The sequence below is a fragment of the Aquarana catesbeiana genome, linkage group LG08 (genome assembly GCF_042186555.1).
Source record: "Aquarana catesbeiana isolate 2022-GZ linkage group LG08, ASM4218655v1, whole genome shotgun sequence".
In the NCBI taxonomy this organism is placed as follows: Eukaryota; Metazoa; Chordata; class Amphibia; order Anura; family Ranidae; genus Aquarana; species Aquarana catesbeiana.
In genome coordinates this window covers 149,650,542-149,667,517 of record NC_133331.1, presented here as the reverse complement: position 1 = coordinate 149,667,517, position 16,976 = coordinate 149,650,542, and the positions used below count along the sequence as shown (strand labels likewise).

Here is a 16,976-nt window from a genome sequence, read left to right as displayed (position 1 = left end):
AGTAACAGAACATATCTCTGCCATTAACAGCCTGCCTGGCCCATTGTTTTCTTTCTCCTTACTCCCTGCTGCGCTGAGGCAATGTGGCACACAGGACGGAACACAAACAAGGCACTTCACTTTCTAGCTTTCTTGATTGAATGTGTAAAAGTGAGTCTGGCGCCCCCCTCAGGACGATGGGTGTGTTGCTGTGAACGCTGCACAGTACATGCTCTCCGCTGGTATTGGGGGTGACAGCTGCTCGTGTCATCGGAATCAGCCAATGAAACCTGCAGGTACATCACGGTAGCCTACTGGGTGGGAGGCTCAGCCACTCACTGCACAGCAGCGTGTTGGGGGGCGGTACAGCCACTCATAGCACGGCAGCCAATTGGGTGGTAGACTCCGCTAATCACAGCACGGCAGCCTATGGGCTGGGAGGCTCTGCTACTGATAGCATCGTAGCCTATTGGTTGGGAGGCTCAGCTAATGAATGCACTGCAGCCCATTGGATGGGAGGCTCAGCCACTCACAGCACGACAGCCTAATGGGTGGGAGGCTCAGCTGCTCACAGCGCAGCAGCCTATTGGGTGGGAGGCTCAGCTGCTCCTAGCCTGGCAGTCTATTGGGTAGAAGACGTAGCCACTACAACACGTGCACGGAGTGACAACTTCCTGGTCATGCAGCTGTCATTGAGCTTTGAATGTGTACTCTGTGCTGGAGATGAAGATCGGTGCGGATGTCCTGGGATTAGAAGGACGGGTCCTATGTAACATGTATGTGTAGAATACTCAGTGATGTACAGATCTCACACAGTATAATGATGAGGTCTCACCTGCTGCTCGCAGAATGCAGTGGCTGCGTTGTCACCACCTCTCAGTCATCCCTTGGTGGATCAGATCCCAGAGATGTCCCCTCTGATGTATATAGAGGGAGAAGTCCTCCAGCTGGAAGTGTTGGTGATGGGTGGTGGAGCTGCAGTGGGGTGATCTTAGACCGCAGGGCAGGAATTGTCATCTGTCAGGCCGCTGTGTTTTTTCCTTTCCTAAAAGAAAAAGATCTCCCATTGTCTGCCTCTGATGACACTGTGCTTTCATCACATGACTTCCCACCAGATTTATTTATTCAGGTGGAATGCCCATTGGAACCCAAGATGGACGAAGAACACAGAACCCGCACTAACCCTCCGGATCAGAGGTCAGGGCTTGGCCTAGTGCCCGTGTCAAAGCGGCAGAGCCAGCGAATGCAGTGCCAGGCTGACCTTCTCATGGTAGTACCGTGCCCTGAATTTCAAATGGCGTTTTCCAGCTTATTCAGGAGAGAAGACGGTTGGGTGTTCTCCAGCGAAGACGAGAAAGAATATGAATTCCAGAAAGATCTGTCACACCTACATTGGTTTGCTGTTCTGAAGTTGCAGAGCCCACCTACCCAAGCTAAGAGCAGGCTGGATGCCATGAAATCCTCCGGTGTGGTAAAAGGCAGTACGGTGTTTGCATGCGGCTCTCCATTTGGCTCTTTCTACACCGACATCTTTTTAAACACCGTTAGTAAAGGAGTCATAAGCAACATTGCTGGAGATGGAAATGTTGTACTGCTTACCGATGCCCGTTGTCTCCCGGGGTCAGAAGGAGGGGGCGTGTATTTGATAGAACATGGACGTTTGTATTTGATAGGCATTATCGTGGCACCGCTGTGCTGGAAGGCAAACGAATGGGTAGGCTTGGCTTTGGCTTGTTCCATTAGCCATATCATTAATAACGTTATTAAGGCCCTTGGCAAGGCAGATGTTGCTGTAAAACATGAATTGACAGCACTGGAGATGGGGAGATGTATAGTGGACAGACCCAATAGAGGTGCAAGACCCTCAGAACGTCTGATGGCAGTTGCTGTTCTAGTAGATTCAGGCCAGTCATGGGGATCGGGAGTTCTGCTAAACTCAAAACTGGTGCTGACGTGCCGACATGTGGTGAGACATTCATCCAAAGTCTCTGTGAAGATCCAGAGTGCTATCATGACAAGTGGAGATCATCATGTTTTTGAAAGGTAGGCGGAGAATATTTAAAGGCACTTAAAGGCTAATATAGCACATACAAAATGCAAAATGTGTATTTTCTTCGACAATCAAACTACAAAACTTAAAAACCTTATGCCATGGAGTTGATTTACTAAAGTCAAATACACTGCACTTTGCAAAGCGCAGTTGCTCCAGGTCTCAGTAAATGAGGTAAAGCTTCACTTTGCAAAAAATAGCCAATCACGTGCAAGAAAAATACAAAAACAGCATTTTTGCTTGCACATGATTGGATGATGGAAGTCAGCAGAGTTCTCCCTCATTTACTAAGCTCTGGAGCCGTTGCACTTGCAGGGTGCAACTGGACTTTGCAAAGTGCACAATCTATTAGCCTTTATGAAACCAACCCCAATGTGTCACTGTGTTGCTGCTGGACCAACTAAGAATCCACATCACTTTACCAAAGTGAATATATAAAACTGGACCCTGTGCTACACCCCCATAAAATATATGTTTATACCATGTATGCAGAAATTATCATACAATAATAAATATCCATAAAAAACATAAAATGTGCAAAAGTCCCAAATATTAGTTAAATGTCTATAGAGAACATGAAATATGCACCCCATGAAACGTGCAAAAAGTGACCCTTATTTTACTTAACCACTCCAAAACCACTTTCCACGTGTCATCACCACAACTCCTAATCCACCACCACTAGAAGCTCACCTCATGAAGTTGGTAGACTTAATATTTGGTTACAATGCGCCGGTCCCTTTTAAGGGACTATATGGGGTCCACTGTGCTTGTATGATAGATGACCTCTCATAATACCATCCACTCCCAAAGGCTATCACTGAATATATATGATAAAACATAGTGTTTTCCGTAAAGCAACCACTTTATTAAAAAAAAAAAAAAAAAAATGCAGATTAAAAACCCTCACAATATAGCGTGCACCACAGTATGTTAGACTGGTTTTAAATATACTGGCTCCAATTCACATTCATGTCCCTCCTGGGCACACTAAAACGCTGGGAGGAACACACTGCTCAAAGATGGCCCCATGTGAAAGGAGCCTAAAGTATTAGTTATTGGACACCCCAAGATCCCAACTGCTTCAGATCCACTGTATAGCTTGGTGGAACCCCTGACATCATAGGGGGTGTTTTATTGCAAATTACAGACCGAGCTGCCTGGTACTGTAATGACTGCCCTTATTAGCCAATAGTAAGGTGTATCCCAAAGGATGGTGTGGTTTTGATTTCGTTCATTTGGAAGCTTACTTATTTGCAGTATAGAGCACCTTTAGTTTCAGAGGTCCTAGCAGTGCCCTGTCAGATGTTGCACTATTCCATCATTCTTAGTGACTGATCAGTCAGAGGGTCAGCTGAGAAGATTCATCCTAGCTGCAGCAGATTGATAACATTGTTTCCCCAGCATGCCTTGACTGGAAGTGTAAGTACTGTTATTTTTAGAGGTGTACCGAACGGAAATTTTGGTACCGAAAATGCAGGATGCACGTAGCCAAAAACTGAAACCGAAAATGACAGTTTTAAAAAAAAAAAAAAAAAAAAAAAAAAAAAAATATTTTTAGATATAATTGTATTTCATTAAACGTTTTTAATATCATCAATTTAAATTAATATGAATTTATTGTTGGCACCTTTGGTGCAAGAAAAGCTCAAGAAAAATGCAGTCTGACCATCTCTTGTATCATGTCTGCAATCTCTCTTACTTAAACACACTGCTAATAGTATTAGCAAAATTTTCATTCGGTGTACCTCTAGCAGATATGATACAGGAGATGGTCAGAGACTGCAGACATGATACAGGAGATGGTCAGAGACTGCAGACATGATACACGAGATGGTCAGAGACTGCAGACATGATACACGAGATGGTCAGAGACTGCAGACATGATACACGAGATGGTCAGAGACTGCAGACATGATACACGAGATGGTCAGAGACTGCAGACATGATACACGAGATGGTCAGAGACTGCAGACATGATACACGAGATGGTCAGAGACTGCAGACATGATACACGAGATGGTCAGGGACTGCAGACATGATACACGAGATGGTCAGGGACTGCAGACAAGATACAGGAGATGGTCAGGGACTGCAGACAAGATACAGGAGATGGTCAGGGACTGCAGACAAGATACAGGAGATGGTCAGGGACTGCAGACAAGATACAGGAGATGGTCAGGGACTGCAGACAAGATACAGGAGATGGTCAGGGACTGCAGACAAGATACAGGAGATGGTCAGGGACTGCAGACAAGATACAGGAGATGGTCAGGGACTGCAGACAAGATACAGGAGATGGTCAGGGACTGCAGACAAGATACAGGAGATGGTCAGGGACTGCAGACAAGATACAGGAGATGGTCAGGGACTGCAGACAAGATACAGGAGACGGTCAGGGACTGCAGACAAGATACAGGAGATGGTCAGGGACTGCAGACAAGATACAGGAGATGGTCAGGGACTGCAGACAAGATACAGGAGATGGTCAGGGACTGCAGACAAGATACAGGAGATGGTCAGGGACTGCAGACAAGATACAGGAGATGGTCAGGGACTGCAGACAAGATACAGGAGACGGTCAGGGACTGCAGACAAGATACAGGAGATGGTCAGGGACTGCAGACAAGATACAGGAGACGGTCAGGGACTGCAGACAAGATACAGGAGATGGTCAGGGACTGCAGACAAGATACAGGAGATGGTCAGGGACTGCAGACAAGATACAGGAGATGGTCAGGGACTGCAGACAAGATACAGGAGATGGTCAGGGACTGCAGACAAGATACAGGAGATGGTCAGGGACTGCAGACAAGATACAGGAGATGGTCAGGGACTGCAGACAAGATACAGGAGATGGTCAGGGACTGCAGACAAGATACAGGAGATGGTCAGGGACTGCAGACAAGATACAGGAGATGGTCAGGGACTGCAGACAAGATACAGGAGATGGTCAGGGACTGCAGACAAGATACAGGAGATGGTCAGGGACTGCAGACAAGATACAGGAGATGGTCAGGGACTGCAGACAAGATACAGGAGATGGTCAGGGACTGCAGACAAGATACAGGAGATGGTCAGGGACTGCAGACAAGATACAGGAGATGGTCAGGGACTGCAGACAAGATACAGGAGATGGTCAGGGACTGCAGACAAGATACAGGAGATGGTCAGGGACTGCAGACAAGATACAGGAGATGGTCAGGGACTGCAGACAAGATACAGGAGATGGTCAGGGACTGCAGACAAGATACAGGAGATGGTCAGGGACTGCAGACAAGATACAGGAGATGGTCAGGGACTGCAGACAAGATACAGGAGATGGTCAGGGACTGCAGACAAGATACAGGAGATGGTCAGGGACTGCAGACAAGATACAGGAGATGGTCAGGGACTGCAGACAAGATACAGGAGATGGTCAGGGACTGCAGACAAGATACAGGAGATGGTCAGGGACTGCAGACAAGATACAGGAGATGGTCAGGGACTGCAGACAAGATACAGGAGATGGTCAGGGACTGCAGACAAGATACAGGAGATGGTCAGGGACTGCAGACAAGATACAGGAGATGGTCAGGGACTGCAGACAAGATACAGGAGATGGTCAGGGACTGCAGACAAGATACAGGAGATGGTCAGGGACTGCAGACAAGATACAGGAGATGGTCAGGGACTGCAGACAAGATACAGGAGATGGTCAGGGACTGCAGACAAGATACAGGAGATGGTCAGGGACTGCAGACAAGATACAGGAGATGGTCAGGGACTGCAGACAAGATACAGGAGATGGTCAGGGACTGCAGACAAGATACAGGAGATGGTCAGGGACTGCAGACAAGATACAGGAGATGGTCAGGGACTGCAGACTTGATACAGGAGATGGTCAGGGACTGCAGACTTGATACAGGAGATGGTCAGGGACTGCAGACTTGATACAGGAGATGGTCAGGGACTGCAGACTTGATACAGGAGATGGTCAGGGACTGCAGACTTGATACAGGAGATGGTCAGGGACTGCAGACTTGATACAGGAGATGGTCAGGGACTGCAGACATGATACAGGAGATGGTCAGGGACTGCAGACAAGATACAAGAGATCAGTGCAGCCTCACCGATGCCCGGATCAGAGCGGCGATCTCCCGCTGTGTCACATGGGTGGATTTGAATTTCCCAGGCCGGGCAGCCACAGTAACAAAGTCCTGCCTCCTGTGATATGTCATGCTGATTCAATTTCCTGGCATTGGATCAGTGTGCTGTCTATCACAGGTGACGGGACATTGTTACAGAGGCTGCCAAATAATCATCTCCGTGACACAGAGGGAAATCGCGGCTCTGCATGACAAGGAGAGGAGGAGGGAGGGGAGGACTTCGACTGAGCTGCCAGGATGAAACCCCCGCAATGTGCCGCACCTGGGGCAGACTGCCCTCTTTTCGGTGCCATTATCTGCACCTTTTCTTCTTTCGGCCGATCTGTTTGAGCGGCCGAAATTTCAGTGCACCTCTAGTTAGCTTACAGACAAAAAGTACCCTGGAGCCCTGGTTCACATTGGTACGATTTGACATGTCGCTGTCCTAATGGGTGTGATGCTGCATTTGCAGCCCCGCACCAATTTCAAAAAGTAGTTTCTGTACTACTTTTTGTGATTTTCGAGCTGCGATTTACATTGACATCTGTGCAGAAATCTGCACAGATATCTCTGATATCGCGGCCAAAATCGGGACTGACATGCTGGAGTGGAGTGAAATCGTGCGAGTTCCGCTGAACTTCATTCCAGCAGCTCAGTGTGAACCTGGGCTAAAACACGCATGTCCTATTCCTAAAGTATAACATTCTCTTTTGTTGCAAGCTGCCTCCATAATAGTAGCATGTATGTGTCTTTCCAGTCCATGCTGGAAACAACATGAAGATTGTAATGTCATAGGTAAATCCCAAAAAAGACTTTGTCATGCCAGAAATTCAAATTCATTTCTGAAAACATTTTGTAGGTTTCATCCTGTCAGAGGTGATGTGGTGTTTTCAACTCAGGAATCCTCTCCCTATGACATTGCCATCATACAACTGGAAGAAGAAATATCTGGTATACCTGAACCAGTTCTGGCGTCTGGCTACTGTGCAGGTTTGTTGTAACTATATTTATTTATTCCAAAACGTGCCGAGTGTCTGGATTTGTGTTGTTGGCACTGAGCATTACACCTAATGCCATGTACATACGACCGGTTTTCCCGTCGGAATAAACTCCTGAAGTTTTTTCCGATGGAATTCTGCTCAAGCTGTCTTGCATACACATGGTCACACCAAATTCCGACCGTCAAGAACGTGGTGACGTACAACACGTGCAACGGGACTAGAAAAAGGAAGTTCAGTAGCCAATAGCTTCCGTCTCGTACTTGCTTCAGAGCATGCGTCGTTTTTGGTGCGTCGGAACAGCATACAGACGAGCGATCTTTTTTCCCATAGGAATTGGTTCAGTCGGAAAAATAATGAACATGTTCTCTATCTAAGTCCGTCTGAATTTTCTACGGAAAAAGTCAGATGGGGCATACATACGATGGAAAGCTCCCATCGGACTCCTTCTGTCGGAAATTCCGCTCGTGTGTATGTGGCATTAGGCTAGAAACCTTTTTAGCGCAGAAGTAAATGATTGTGGCTTTTTGTTTTTTACACATCTCAAACGGTGGAGAATATAAAAGGTCGTTGATTACCCGAGAAGTCTCATAGGTCTATAGAAGGTTCTGTTGAGTGACCTGCCCAACTGCATTCTCTTACAAGAATATAACCACCTAGACTAAAGTTAGTCACGTGGCTCAAAATAAAGATTCTTATTTAAAGCTTTGGGATTTCAGCTTCATCTATCTTAAGGGACTTCCAGAATCTATGCTCAAGGTGTTTCTGGTGCTTGGCTGAGTTTCCTAGAATGTGACACTCACAGTTTTGTATTCACACATTTCACTATTGACTTACTTTCCGACAACCACCCTAATTTTTTCCTTTTGTCATCTCATATTGGCTCTCATTTAACCACTTCAGCCCCGGAAGAATTTACCCCCTTCCTGGGGAACGCTAATCACAAGCAGTTAGACATTTCCCGATCTCTGCAGCCGCGCCTCGGGACAATGTCTCACTGCTTGTGATTAGCGCTCCACAGTGCCGACTTCCTGGCGGGCTCTGCACGTGCTGTTTGCTAACACGCCTGAGCTCATCCTTAGAGTTTGCACACACAGATCCCGGTTCTCACTCTGTCGTGAGGGATCGCGCGTGCCTGCTAAAGCTTATTAAAGAGCTGACGTACAGCTACGACGGCTCGCACAGGTGCGCCAACCTGCCGCAGTCTAACTGCGGTGGCTGGTCCGGAAGCAGTTAATGTTTCTATTTAGGGCTGAAACAACTAATCGGCATAATCAATTATACAAATAGTTGTCATCTATTTTCAAAATCGATTAGTTGGTCAGCCGATTAGTTGTTCTGCATACAGATTGTATTTTCTGATATGTAAAAATATAATGCAGTGCAACACACATACAGCTCCATACACCTTCCATACATGTCAGAATACACAGTGCAACACACATACAGCTCAGTACACCCTCCATACAGGTCAGTAAGTACCTGAGAATTATGAATCTGGGAGGAGCAATGCCTCATGGGACATGTAGTCCTGGGCAGGAGAAATAAGGGAGTGATCTAAAGTCAGAATTTTTTTTTTTTTTACCATGGGCATATTTGGAATTACACTCCAAAATACATTCTGCTGCTTCTCCTGAGTACGGGGATACCACATTTGAGACTTTTTGGGAGCCTAGCCGTGTACAGGACCCCGAAAACCAATCACCGCCTTCAGGCTTCCTATTCAATCTTAGTTTTATTGGAAAATTATTGTACAAATATACATAGATTAATGGCATAATCATACCATCAAACATCTTACAAATACATTATACAGACTAGCATAATCAAAACAAAACAAAAAGACAAAAAGGGGGGAATGATGGCAACACAGGCATCATATATTGAAAACTTATTAGGTCGTGTTTAGGTTCTACTCTAATTCCCATAAAACATTCTAGTTTCCTATTGATTCCCTAAAGGTCTTCCAGGGAGCCCATACCTGACGGCATTGTTCATATGTATCCAATTCATGTGCTTCAGACTTTCTAAGGACGTAAAATGGTGATTTCACTTCCTCACTACTTATCACAGTTATGGAGGCCCTGAAATGTCCAGATAGTACAAAACCCCCCAAATGACCCCATTTTGTAAAGTAGACACTCCAATGTATTTGCAAAATACTCAACATGCCTCTCAGCAAATAGCTTGGGGTGTCTACTTTCCAAAATGGGGTCATTTGGGGGGGTTTTGTGCTATGTTGACATTTCATGGCCTCCGAAACTGTGATAGGTAGTGAGGAGTGAAATCACATATAACCATGGCACGTGTGAGCAATATATCATTTAGTGACAACTTTGTGTAATTATTTATTTATTTATTTTGTCATTTGTCAATCACTTTTGACAAAAAAATAAAATATTCAGTGGGCTCAACATGCCTCTCGGCAATTCCTTGGGGTGTCTACTTTCCAAAATGAGGTCATTGGGGGGGGGGGTTTGTACTGTCCTGCCATTTTAGCACTTCAAGAAATGAGATAGGTAGTCCTGCGTAAATTCCTAAAAACGTACCCTAGTTTGTAGACGCTATAACTTTTGCGCAAACCAATAAATATTTTTTTTTTTTTTTTACCAAAGACATGTGGCTGAATATATTTTGTCCTGAAGGTATGACTAAAATTGAGTTTATTGGACTTTTTTATAACATAAGTAGAAAATATCATTTTTTTCAAACCTTTCAGGCTTTTAGTTTATATTGCAAAAAATAAAAATCGCAGAGGCAATCAAATACCATCAAATAAAAGCTCTGTTTGTGGGGGGAAAAAAGTACATAAATTTGGTTTGGGTACAACATTGCATGACCGCGCAATTACCAGTTAAAGCCGCTCAGTGCCAAATTGTAAAAAGTGGTCATTGAGCAGCCAAATCTTCCGGGGCTGGAAGTGGTTGAATAAAAATTTTGATCTGAGTCTGATGATATGTACCACATTCAACCTCTAGCAGTATATACAGTATATCTCTTCTGTTATTCTCAGAGTGAATTATATATTTTGTTCCCCAACCATATAGCTGGTTATTTATATTTATCACTGCATAGAGATATTTAAAAACATATTTTTTTATCTTTTTTTTTTTTTTTTTTTTTTTTTTAAATTTACATATTAGCTAAGTTGCAGCCCTATTTCTATAAAATTTCAAACCGTTTTATTCTTTCTGGTTTTGTGGTGACAATCTTAGGTCCTCTTCACATGGGTGGCGTTTAGTATGCGGTTTTACCTTCCCCTCGACCGCCCTCCTAAAGTCTACAATACAGCTGGAGGGAGTAGTTCTAATGCTGTGCCCATGACGCCCTGCGTCAGACCCGCAGCAAATTTAATGAGGCATGTTGGGTTGAGGCACTGCCTGTCAAACTCAGCCATTCCAGGCAATGGGGCCATGACGCAGCCACAAACCAAATGCTTGGCTTGCGGTTGCAGCGCATTCGTCCCGTTGTAAATGAATCTTGATATTAAGTTACCACAGCAACTGCTTGAGCCCTGTGAGAAGAAAATATAATTATCAGGATATCCTTGTTTACTTTATACTTCAGCTTTCTGCCTTTATATTCGACGAAAGAGAAACCTGATTTTCCACAATTATGTAAAAGGCTGCATAGCCTTATACTTATTGTTTTACAGCAGACCCGATGCAAGATTGGGTTCCAGGACAGAAAATGAGAGAACTAAGGGTAGCTGCAAAGCAAAGATCTATGGTCCTACCAGTAAGAGTAAATTTATTTATTAAAAGGCTGATATGCTAGAGTGACTTTTTATATACTAAATCTAGTATTTTCCTAATATGAGTACTATTATATGGCAAACATGTTAACAATTTCCTATCTTTTTTGTCAGGAGAGGATGTCTGCATTGTTGGATTTGGTGCTCTGGGGGAACGCTGTGGCCCATCTGTAACGTCGGGAGTCTTGTCATCTGTCATATCTGTCGGTGATGGCCCAGTCATGTTACAGACATCATGTGCTGTTCATGGAGGTTCCAGTGGAGGACCTTTATTTGCAGTTCAGTCTGGAGAACTACTGGGTAAAAAGTGGAACAATGTTCTAGTTATTTAGTTCAAATGTACATTTTATGTTCTTTTGGCTTTGAACCTTCCATGAGCCAAATAAAATGGTCACCTTTCCACTGGCTACAGTAGCTAATTACAAACTGTTAAAGTCTCACACGTTTTAAAACTGATATTTTAGTTCTTGGTAGGTGCTGGAGTATTAACATCAAGAAAAAAAGGAAAGTAAAGGTTGTTCAAGGATGGCCCATCAGAATCAAAATTACACTAAATTCATAAAAAAATATATATTTTATTACAAAAAGTCATCTAAAATACACTATATTCTCAAAAGTATTGGGACACCTGCCTTTACACGCACATGAACTTTAATGGCATACCGGTCTTAGTCTGTACGGTTCAATAAAAAGTAGTCCCACCCTTTGCAGCTATACCAGCTTTAACTCTTCTGGGAAGGCTGTCTACAAGGTTTAGAAGTGTGTCTATGGGAATGTTTGACCATTCTTCCAGAAGCGCTTTTGTGAATTCAGGCACTGGTGTGGACAAGAAGGCCTGGCTCGCAGTCTCTGCTCTAAATTAGCTAGGGCTGAAACAACTAATCGATTATGAAATTAATCGATTACTATTTTCATAATCGATTAATCGGCCAGTAGGGATGAGCCGAACACCCCCCTGTTCGGTTCGCACCAGAACATGCGAACAGGAAAAAAGTTCGTTCGAACATGCGAACACCGTTAAAGTCTATGGGACACGAACATGAATAATCAAAAGTGCTAATTTTCAAGGCTTATATGCAAGTTATTGTCATAAAAAGTGTTTGGGGACCTGGGTCCTGCCCCAGGGGACATGGATCAATGCAAAAAAAAGTTTTAAAAACGGCCGTTTTTTCAGGAGCAGTGATTTTAATAATGCTTAAAGTCAAACAATAAAAGTGTAATATCCCTTTAAATTTCGTACCTGGGGGGTGTCTATAGTATGCCTGTAAAGGGGCGCATGTTTCCTGTGTTTAGAACAGTCTGACAGCAAAATGACATTTTGAAGGAAAAAACTCATTTAAAACTACCCGCGGCTATTGCATTGCCGACAATACACATAGAAGTTCATTGATAAAAACGGCATTGGGAATTCCCCAAAGGGGAACCCCGAACCAAAATTAAAAAAAAAAAATGACGTGGGGGTCCCCCTAAATTCCATACCAGGCCCTTCAGGTCTGGTATGGATATTAAGGGGAACCCCGGCCAAAATTTAAAAAAAAAAATGACGTGGGGTTCCCCCTAAATTCCATACCAGACCCTTCAGGTCTGGTATGGATTTTAAGGGGAACCCCGCGCCAAAAAAAAAAAAAAAAACGGCGTGGGGTCCCCCCAAAAATCCATACCAGACCCTTATCCGAGCACGCAACCTGGCAGGCCGCAGGAAAAGAGGGGGGGACGAGAGTGCGGCCCCCCCTCCCTCCTGAACCGTACCAGGCCACATGCCCTCAACATTGGGAGGGTGCTTTGGGGTAGCCCCCCAAAACACCTTGTCCCCATGTTGATGAGGACAAGGGCCTCATCCCCACAACCCTGGCCGGTGGTTGTGGGGTCTGCGGGCGGGGGGCTTATCGGAATCTGGAAGCCCTCTTTAACAAGGTGACCCCCAGATCCCGGCCCCCCCCCCTGTGTGAAATGGTAAGGGGGTACATAAGTACCCCTACCATTTCACGAAAAAAGTGTCAAAAATGTTAAAAATGACAAGAGACAGTTTTTGACAATTCCTTTATTTAAATGCTTCTTCTTTCTTCTATCTTGCTTCATCTTCTGGTTCTTCTGGCTCTTCTGGTTCTTCTGGTTCTTCCTCCGGCGTTCTCGTCCAGCATCTCCTCCGCGGCATCTTCTGTCTTCTTCTCCTCGGGCCGCTCCGCACCCATGGCATGGGGGGGAGGCTCCCGCTCTTCTCTTCTTCTCTTCTTCTCTTCTTCTTTTCTTCTTTTCTTCTTTTCTTCTCTTCTTCTCTTCTTCTTCATTTTCTTCTCCGGGCCGCTCCGCAATCCATGCTGGCATGGAGGGAGGCTCCCGCTGTGTGACGGCGCTCCTCGTCTGACAGTTCTTAAATAACGGGGGGGGGGGGGGCCACCCGGTGACCCCGCCCCCCTCTGACGCACGGTGACTTGACGGGACTTCCCTGTGACGTCACGGGGAATGCCACAGGGAAGTCCCGTCAAGTCACCGTGCGTCAGAGGGGGGCGGGGTCACCGGGTGGCCCCGCCCCCCCCCCCCGTTATTTAAGAACTGTCAGACGAGGAGCGCCGTCACACAGCGGGAGCCTCCCTCCATGTCAGCATGGATTGCGGAGCGGCCCGGAGAAGAAAATGAAGAAGAGAAGAAGAGAAGAAGAGAAGAGCGGGAGCCTCCCCCCCATGCCATGGGTGCGGAGCGGCCCGAGGAGAAGAAGACAGAAGACGCCGCGGAGGAGATGCTGGACGAGAACGCCGGAGGAAGAGCCAGAAGAACCAGAAGATGAAGCAAGATAGAAGAAAGAAGAAGCATTTAAATAAAGGAATTGTCAAAAACTGTCTCTTGTCATTTTTAACATTTTTGACACTTTTTTCGTGAAATGGTAGGGGTACTTATGTACCCCCTTACCATTTCACACAGGGGGGGGGCCGGGATCTGGGGGTCACCTTGTTAAAGGGGGCTTCCAGATTCCGATAAGCCCCCCGCCCGCAGACCCCCACAACCACCGGCCAGGGTTGTGGGGATGAGGCCCTTGTCCTCATCAACATGGGGACAAGGTGTTTTGGGGGGCTACCCCAAAGCACCCTCCCAATGTTGAGGGCATGTGGCCTGGTACGGTTCAGGAGGGAGGGGGGGCCGCACTCTTGTCCCCCCCTCTTTTCCTGCGGCCTGCCAGGTTGCGTGCTCGGATAAGGGTCTGGTATGGATTTTTGGGGGGACCCCACGCCGTTTTTTTTTTTTTTGGCGCGGGGTTCCCCTTAAAATCCATACCAGACCTGAAGGGTCTGGTATGGAATTTAGGGGGAACCCCACGTCATTTTTTTTTTAAATTTTGGCCAGGGTTCCCCTTAATATCCATACCAGACCTGAAGGGCCTGGTATGGAATTTAGGGGGATCCCCACGTCATTTTTTTTTTTTTAATTTTGGTTCGGGGTTCCCCTTTGGGGAATTCCCATGCCGTTTTTATCAATGAACTTCTATGTGTATTGTCGGCAATGCAATAGCCGCGGGTAGTTTTAAATGAGTTTTTTCCTTCAAAATGTCATTTTGCTGTCAGACTGTTCTAAACACAGGAAACATGCGCCCCTTTACAGGCACACTATAGACACCCCCCAGGTACGAAATTTAAAGGGATATTACACTTTTATTGATTGACTTTAAGTATTATTAAAATCACTGCTCCTGAAAAAACGGCCGTTTTTAAAACTTTTTTTTGCATTGATCCATGTCCCCTGGGGCAGGACCCAGGTCCCCAAACACTTTTTATGACAATAACTTGCATATTAGCCTTTAAAATTAGCACTTTTGATTTCTCCCATAGACTTTTAAAGGGTGTTCCGCGGCATTCGAATTTGCCGCGAACACCCCAAATTGTTCGCTGTTCGGTGAACTTGCGAACAGCCAATGTTCGAGTCGAACATGAGTTCGACTCGAACTCGAAGCTCATCCCTATCGGCCAGTAACATAATGGGGTTAAAAAAAGACTAAAATGAGCCCTTTAGTCCTCATGCACACGGACGTTTTTACAGCTGCTTTTTTGAGCTTTTTTTGCAGCTTAAAAAGGCCTGTCTATGTTAGTCTATGGCTTCATGCCCACCTAGGCGTTTTTGAGCTGCAAGTGGCATAGACGTTTTTAAGCTGTAAAAAAAACCCAGGACCAGTGGGTTCTGAGAGACGTTTTTCAGCTGTAAAAACGCTCTAACGCTGAAAAACGCTCAAAAACGCTCAAAAACGTCATTCACCAACGTTTTTTAGCGTTTTTGATCCATTGAAAAAAAAAAAAAAAACCGCTCAAAAACGCTATTGCAAAAACGCTGAAAAACGCTGAAAAAAGTTTAAAAAAGTCACTGCAAAGATACTGGCGTTTTCATAACGTTTTTTTAACAGCCTGTGTGCATGAGGGCTTATAGTACAAAAAGAGCAAATAATCGCTACTGTAAATATTACTTTCACTGTTCTACAGTAAAAAAATGAACCCCTTACAGTAGTGATTATCTGCTTTTTTTTTTTTGTACTATAAAGGGCTAATTTTAGTTTTTTTAACCCCATTATGTTACTAAATATCCTAGACCTGGTTCACATCTATGTGTTTTTAGGTGCTTTTTGCAGAAACGCACTACAGTTTATTTATATGTTTTCCTATGGGACACGTTCACATCTATGCTTTTTTCCACCGCTGCGTATTTGGAAATCGTCAGGGACTTTTTTTTAACCCAAAACGGTGCTTTTTGTGGTTCAATATACTTCAATGGAGAAGCTGCAGAAAAGCATGTGATGCGTTTTTACAGCAATTTGTGTTTTTTAATCCGCTCAACAAATTGGCCAAAAAAAATGCAAAACCAAAAAATCTCAGCAAAATCACGTGCACAAAAATCAAAACGCACTGCAGAAACAGATCAAAAGCAAACTGCATAGATGTGCACCGTGCCTTATGCTGGCCACACCGATCAATTTTCAGGCGAGAATATTCAGACGAAAAATCTTTGTACATTCGCTTAATGAAAGAATGTTGTTGTTGAAAATTTTTGTTTTTAAAATGAATGTCATTTTTGAACAAAAACCAAATACACTGTCTTAAAATTCCTTTGATTAAGAAGTTTTCTATTATTTCCAAATTTTCCCTTCACTGTGGTTGAAAATGAACGTCGATTTGACCTCACTAACAATTAGAAAATTGAACAAACATTCTTAAAATTACTTTTTTTTGAAGGAAGACATTGTTTGTTTTTTAAATTTAAAAAAATTGATCTCTGAGTCTGATGATATTTACCAGATTCACCCTTTAATAGTATATACAGTATATCTCTCCTCTAATAGTATATACAGTATATATCTCCTCTAATAGTATATACAGTACATCTCTCCTCTAATAGTATATACAGTACATCTCTCCTCTAATAGTATATACAGTATATCTCTCCTCTAATAATATATACAGTATATCTCCTCTAATGGTATATACAGTATATATTTTCTAATAGTTTGTACAGTATATCTCTCCTCTAATAGTATATATAGTATATCTCTTCTGCCTGTTATTCTCAGAGTGGATTAGATATTTTGCTCCCTAGAGTCTCAAACCATATAGTTGGTTATTTATATTTACCACTGCATAGAGATATTTAAGAATAAATTGCCTTTTTTTAAAACTTTACATATTAACTAAATTATACACCACACTTTTTGTTAAGGTTATTAACCGATTAATCGAAACAATAATCTGCCAACTAATCGATTATGAAAATAATCATTAGTTGCAGCCCTAAAATTATCCCAAAGTGTTCTATCGGGTTGAGATCAGGACTCTTTGTAGACCAGTCAATTTCCTCCACCCCAAACTCGCTCATCCATGTCTTTATGGACCTTGCTTTGTACACTGGTGCGCAGTCATGCTGGAACAGGAAGGGGCCATCTCCAAACTGTTCCCACAAAGTTGGGAACATGAAATTGTCCAAAATGTCTTGGTATGCTGACGCCTTAAGAGTTCCCTTCACTGGAACTAAGGGGCCAAGCCCAACCCCTGAAAGATAACCCCGCACGATAATCCCCCTCCACCAAATGATTTGGA

General features: G+C 44.2%; 1 protein-coding gene across 1 annotated transcript in view; it reads left to right on the top strand.

The window, feature by feature from the left end:
• The first annotated feature begins 593 nt into the window (after positions 1-593).
• The window catches only part of TYSND1 (trypsin like peroxisomal matrix peptidase 1), a 41,688-nt gene continuing 25,305 nt past the window's right edge, over positions 594-16,976 (top strand). The window contains exons 1-3 of the mRNA XM_073596565.1: positions 594-2,022; positions 7,016-7,146; positions 11,023-11,208. Coding sequence (XP_073452666.1) covers positions 758-2,022; positions 7,016-7,146; positions 11,023-11,208 — 1,582 coding nt within the window. The 5' untranslated portion in view covers positions 594-757. The remainder of the gene's footprint in view (positions 2,023-7,015; positions 7,147-11,022; positions 11,209-16,976) is intronic.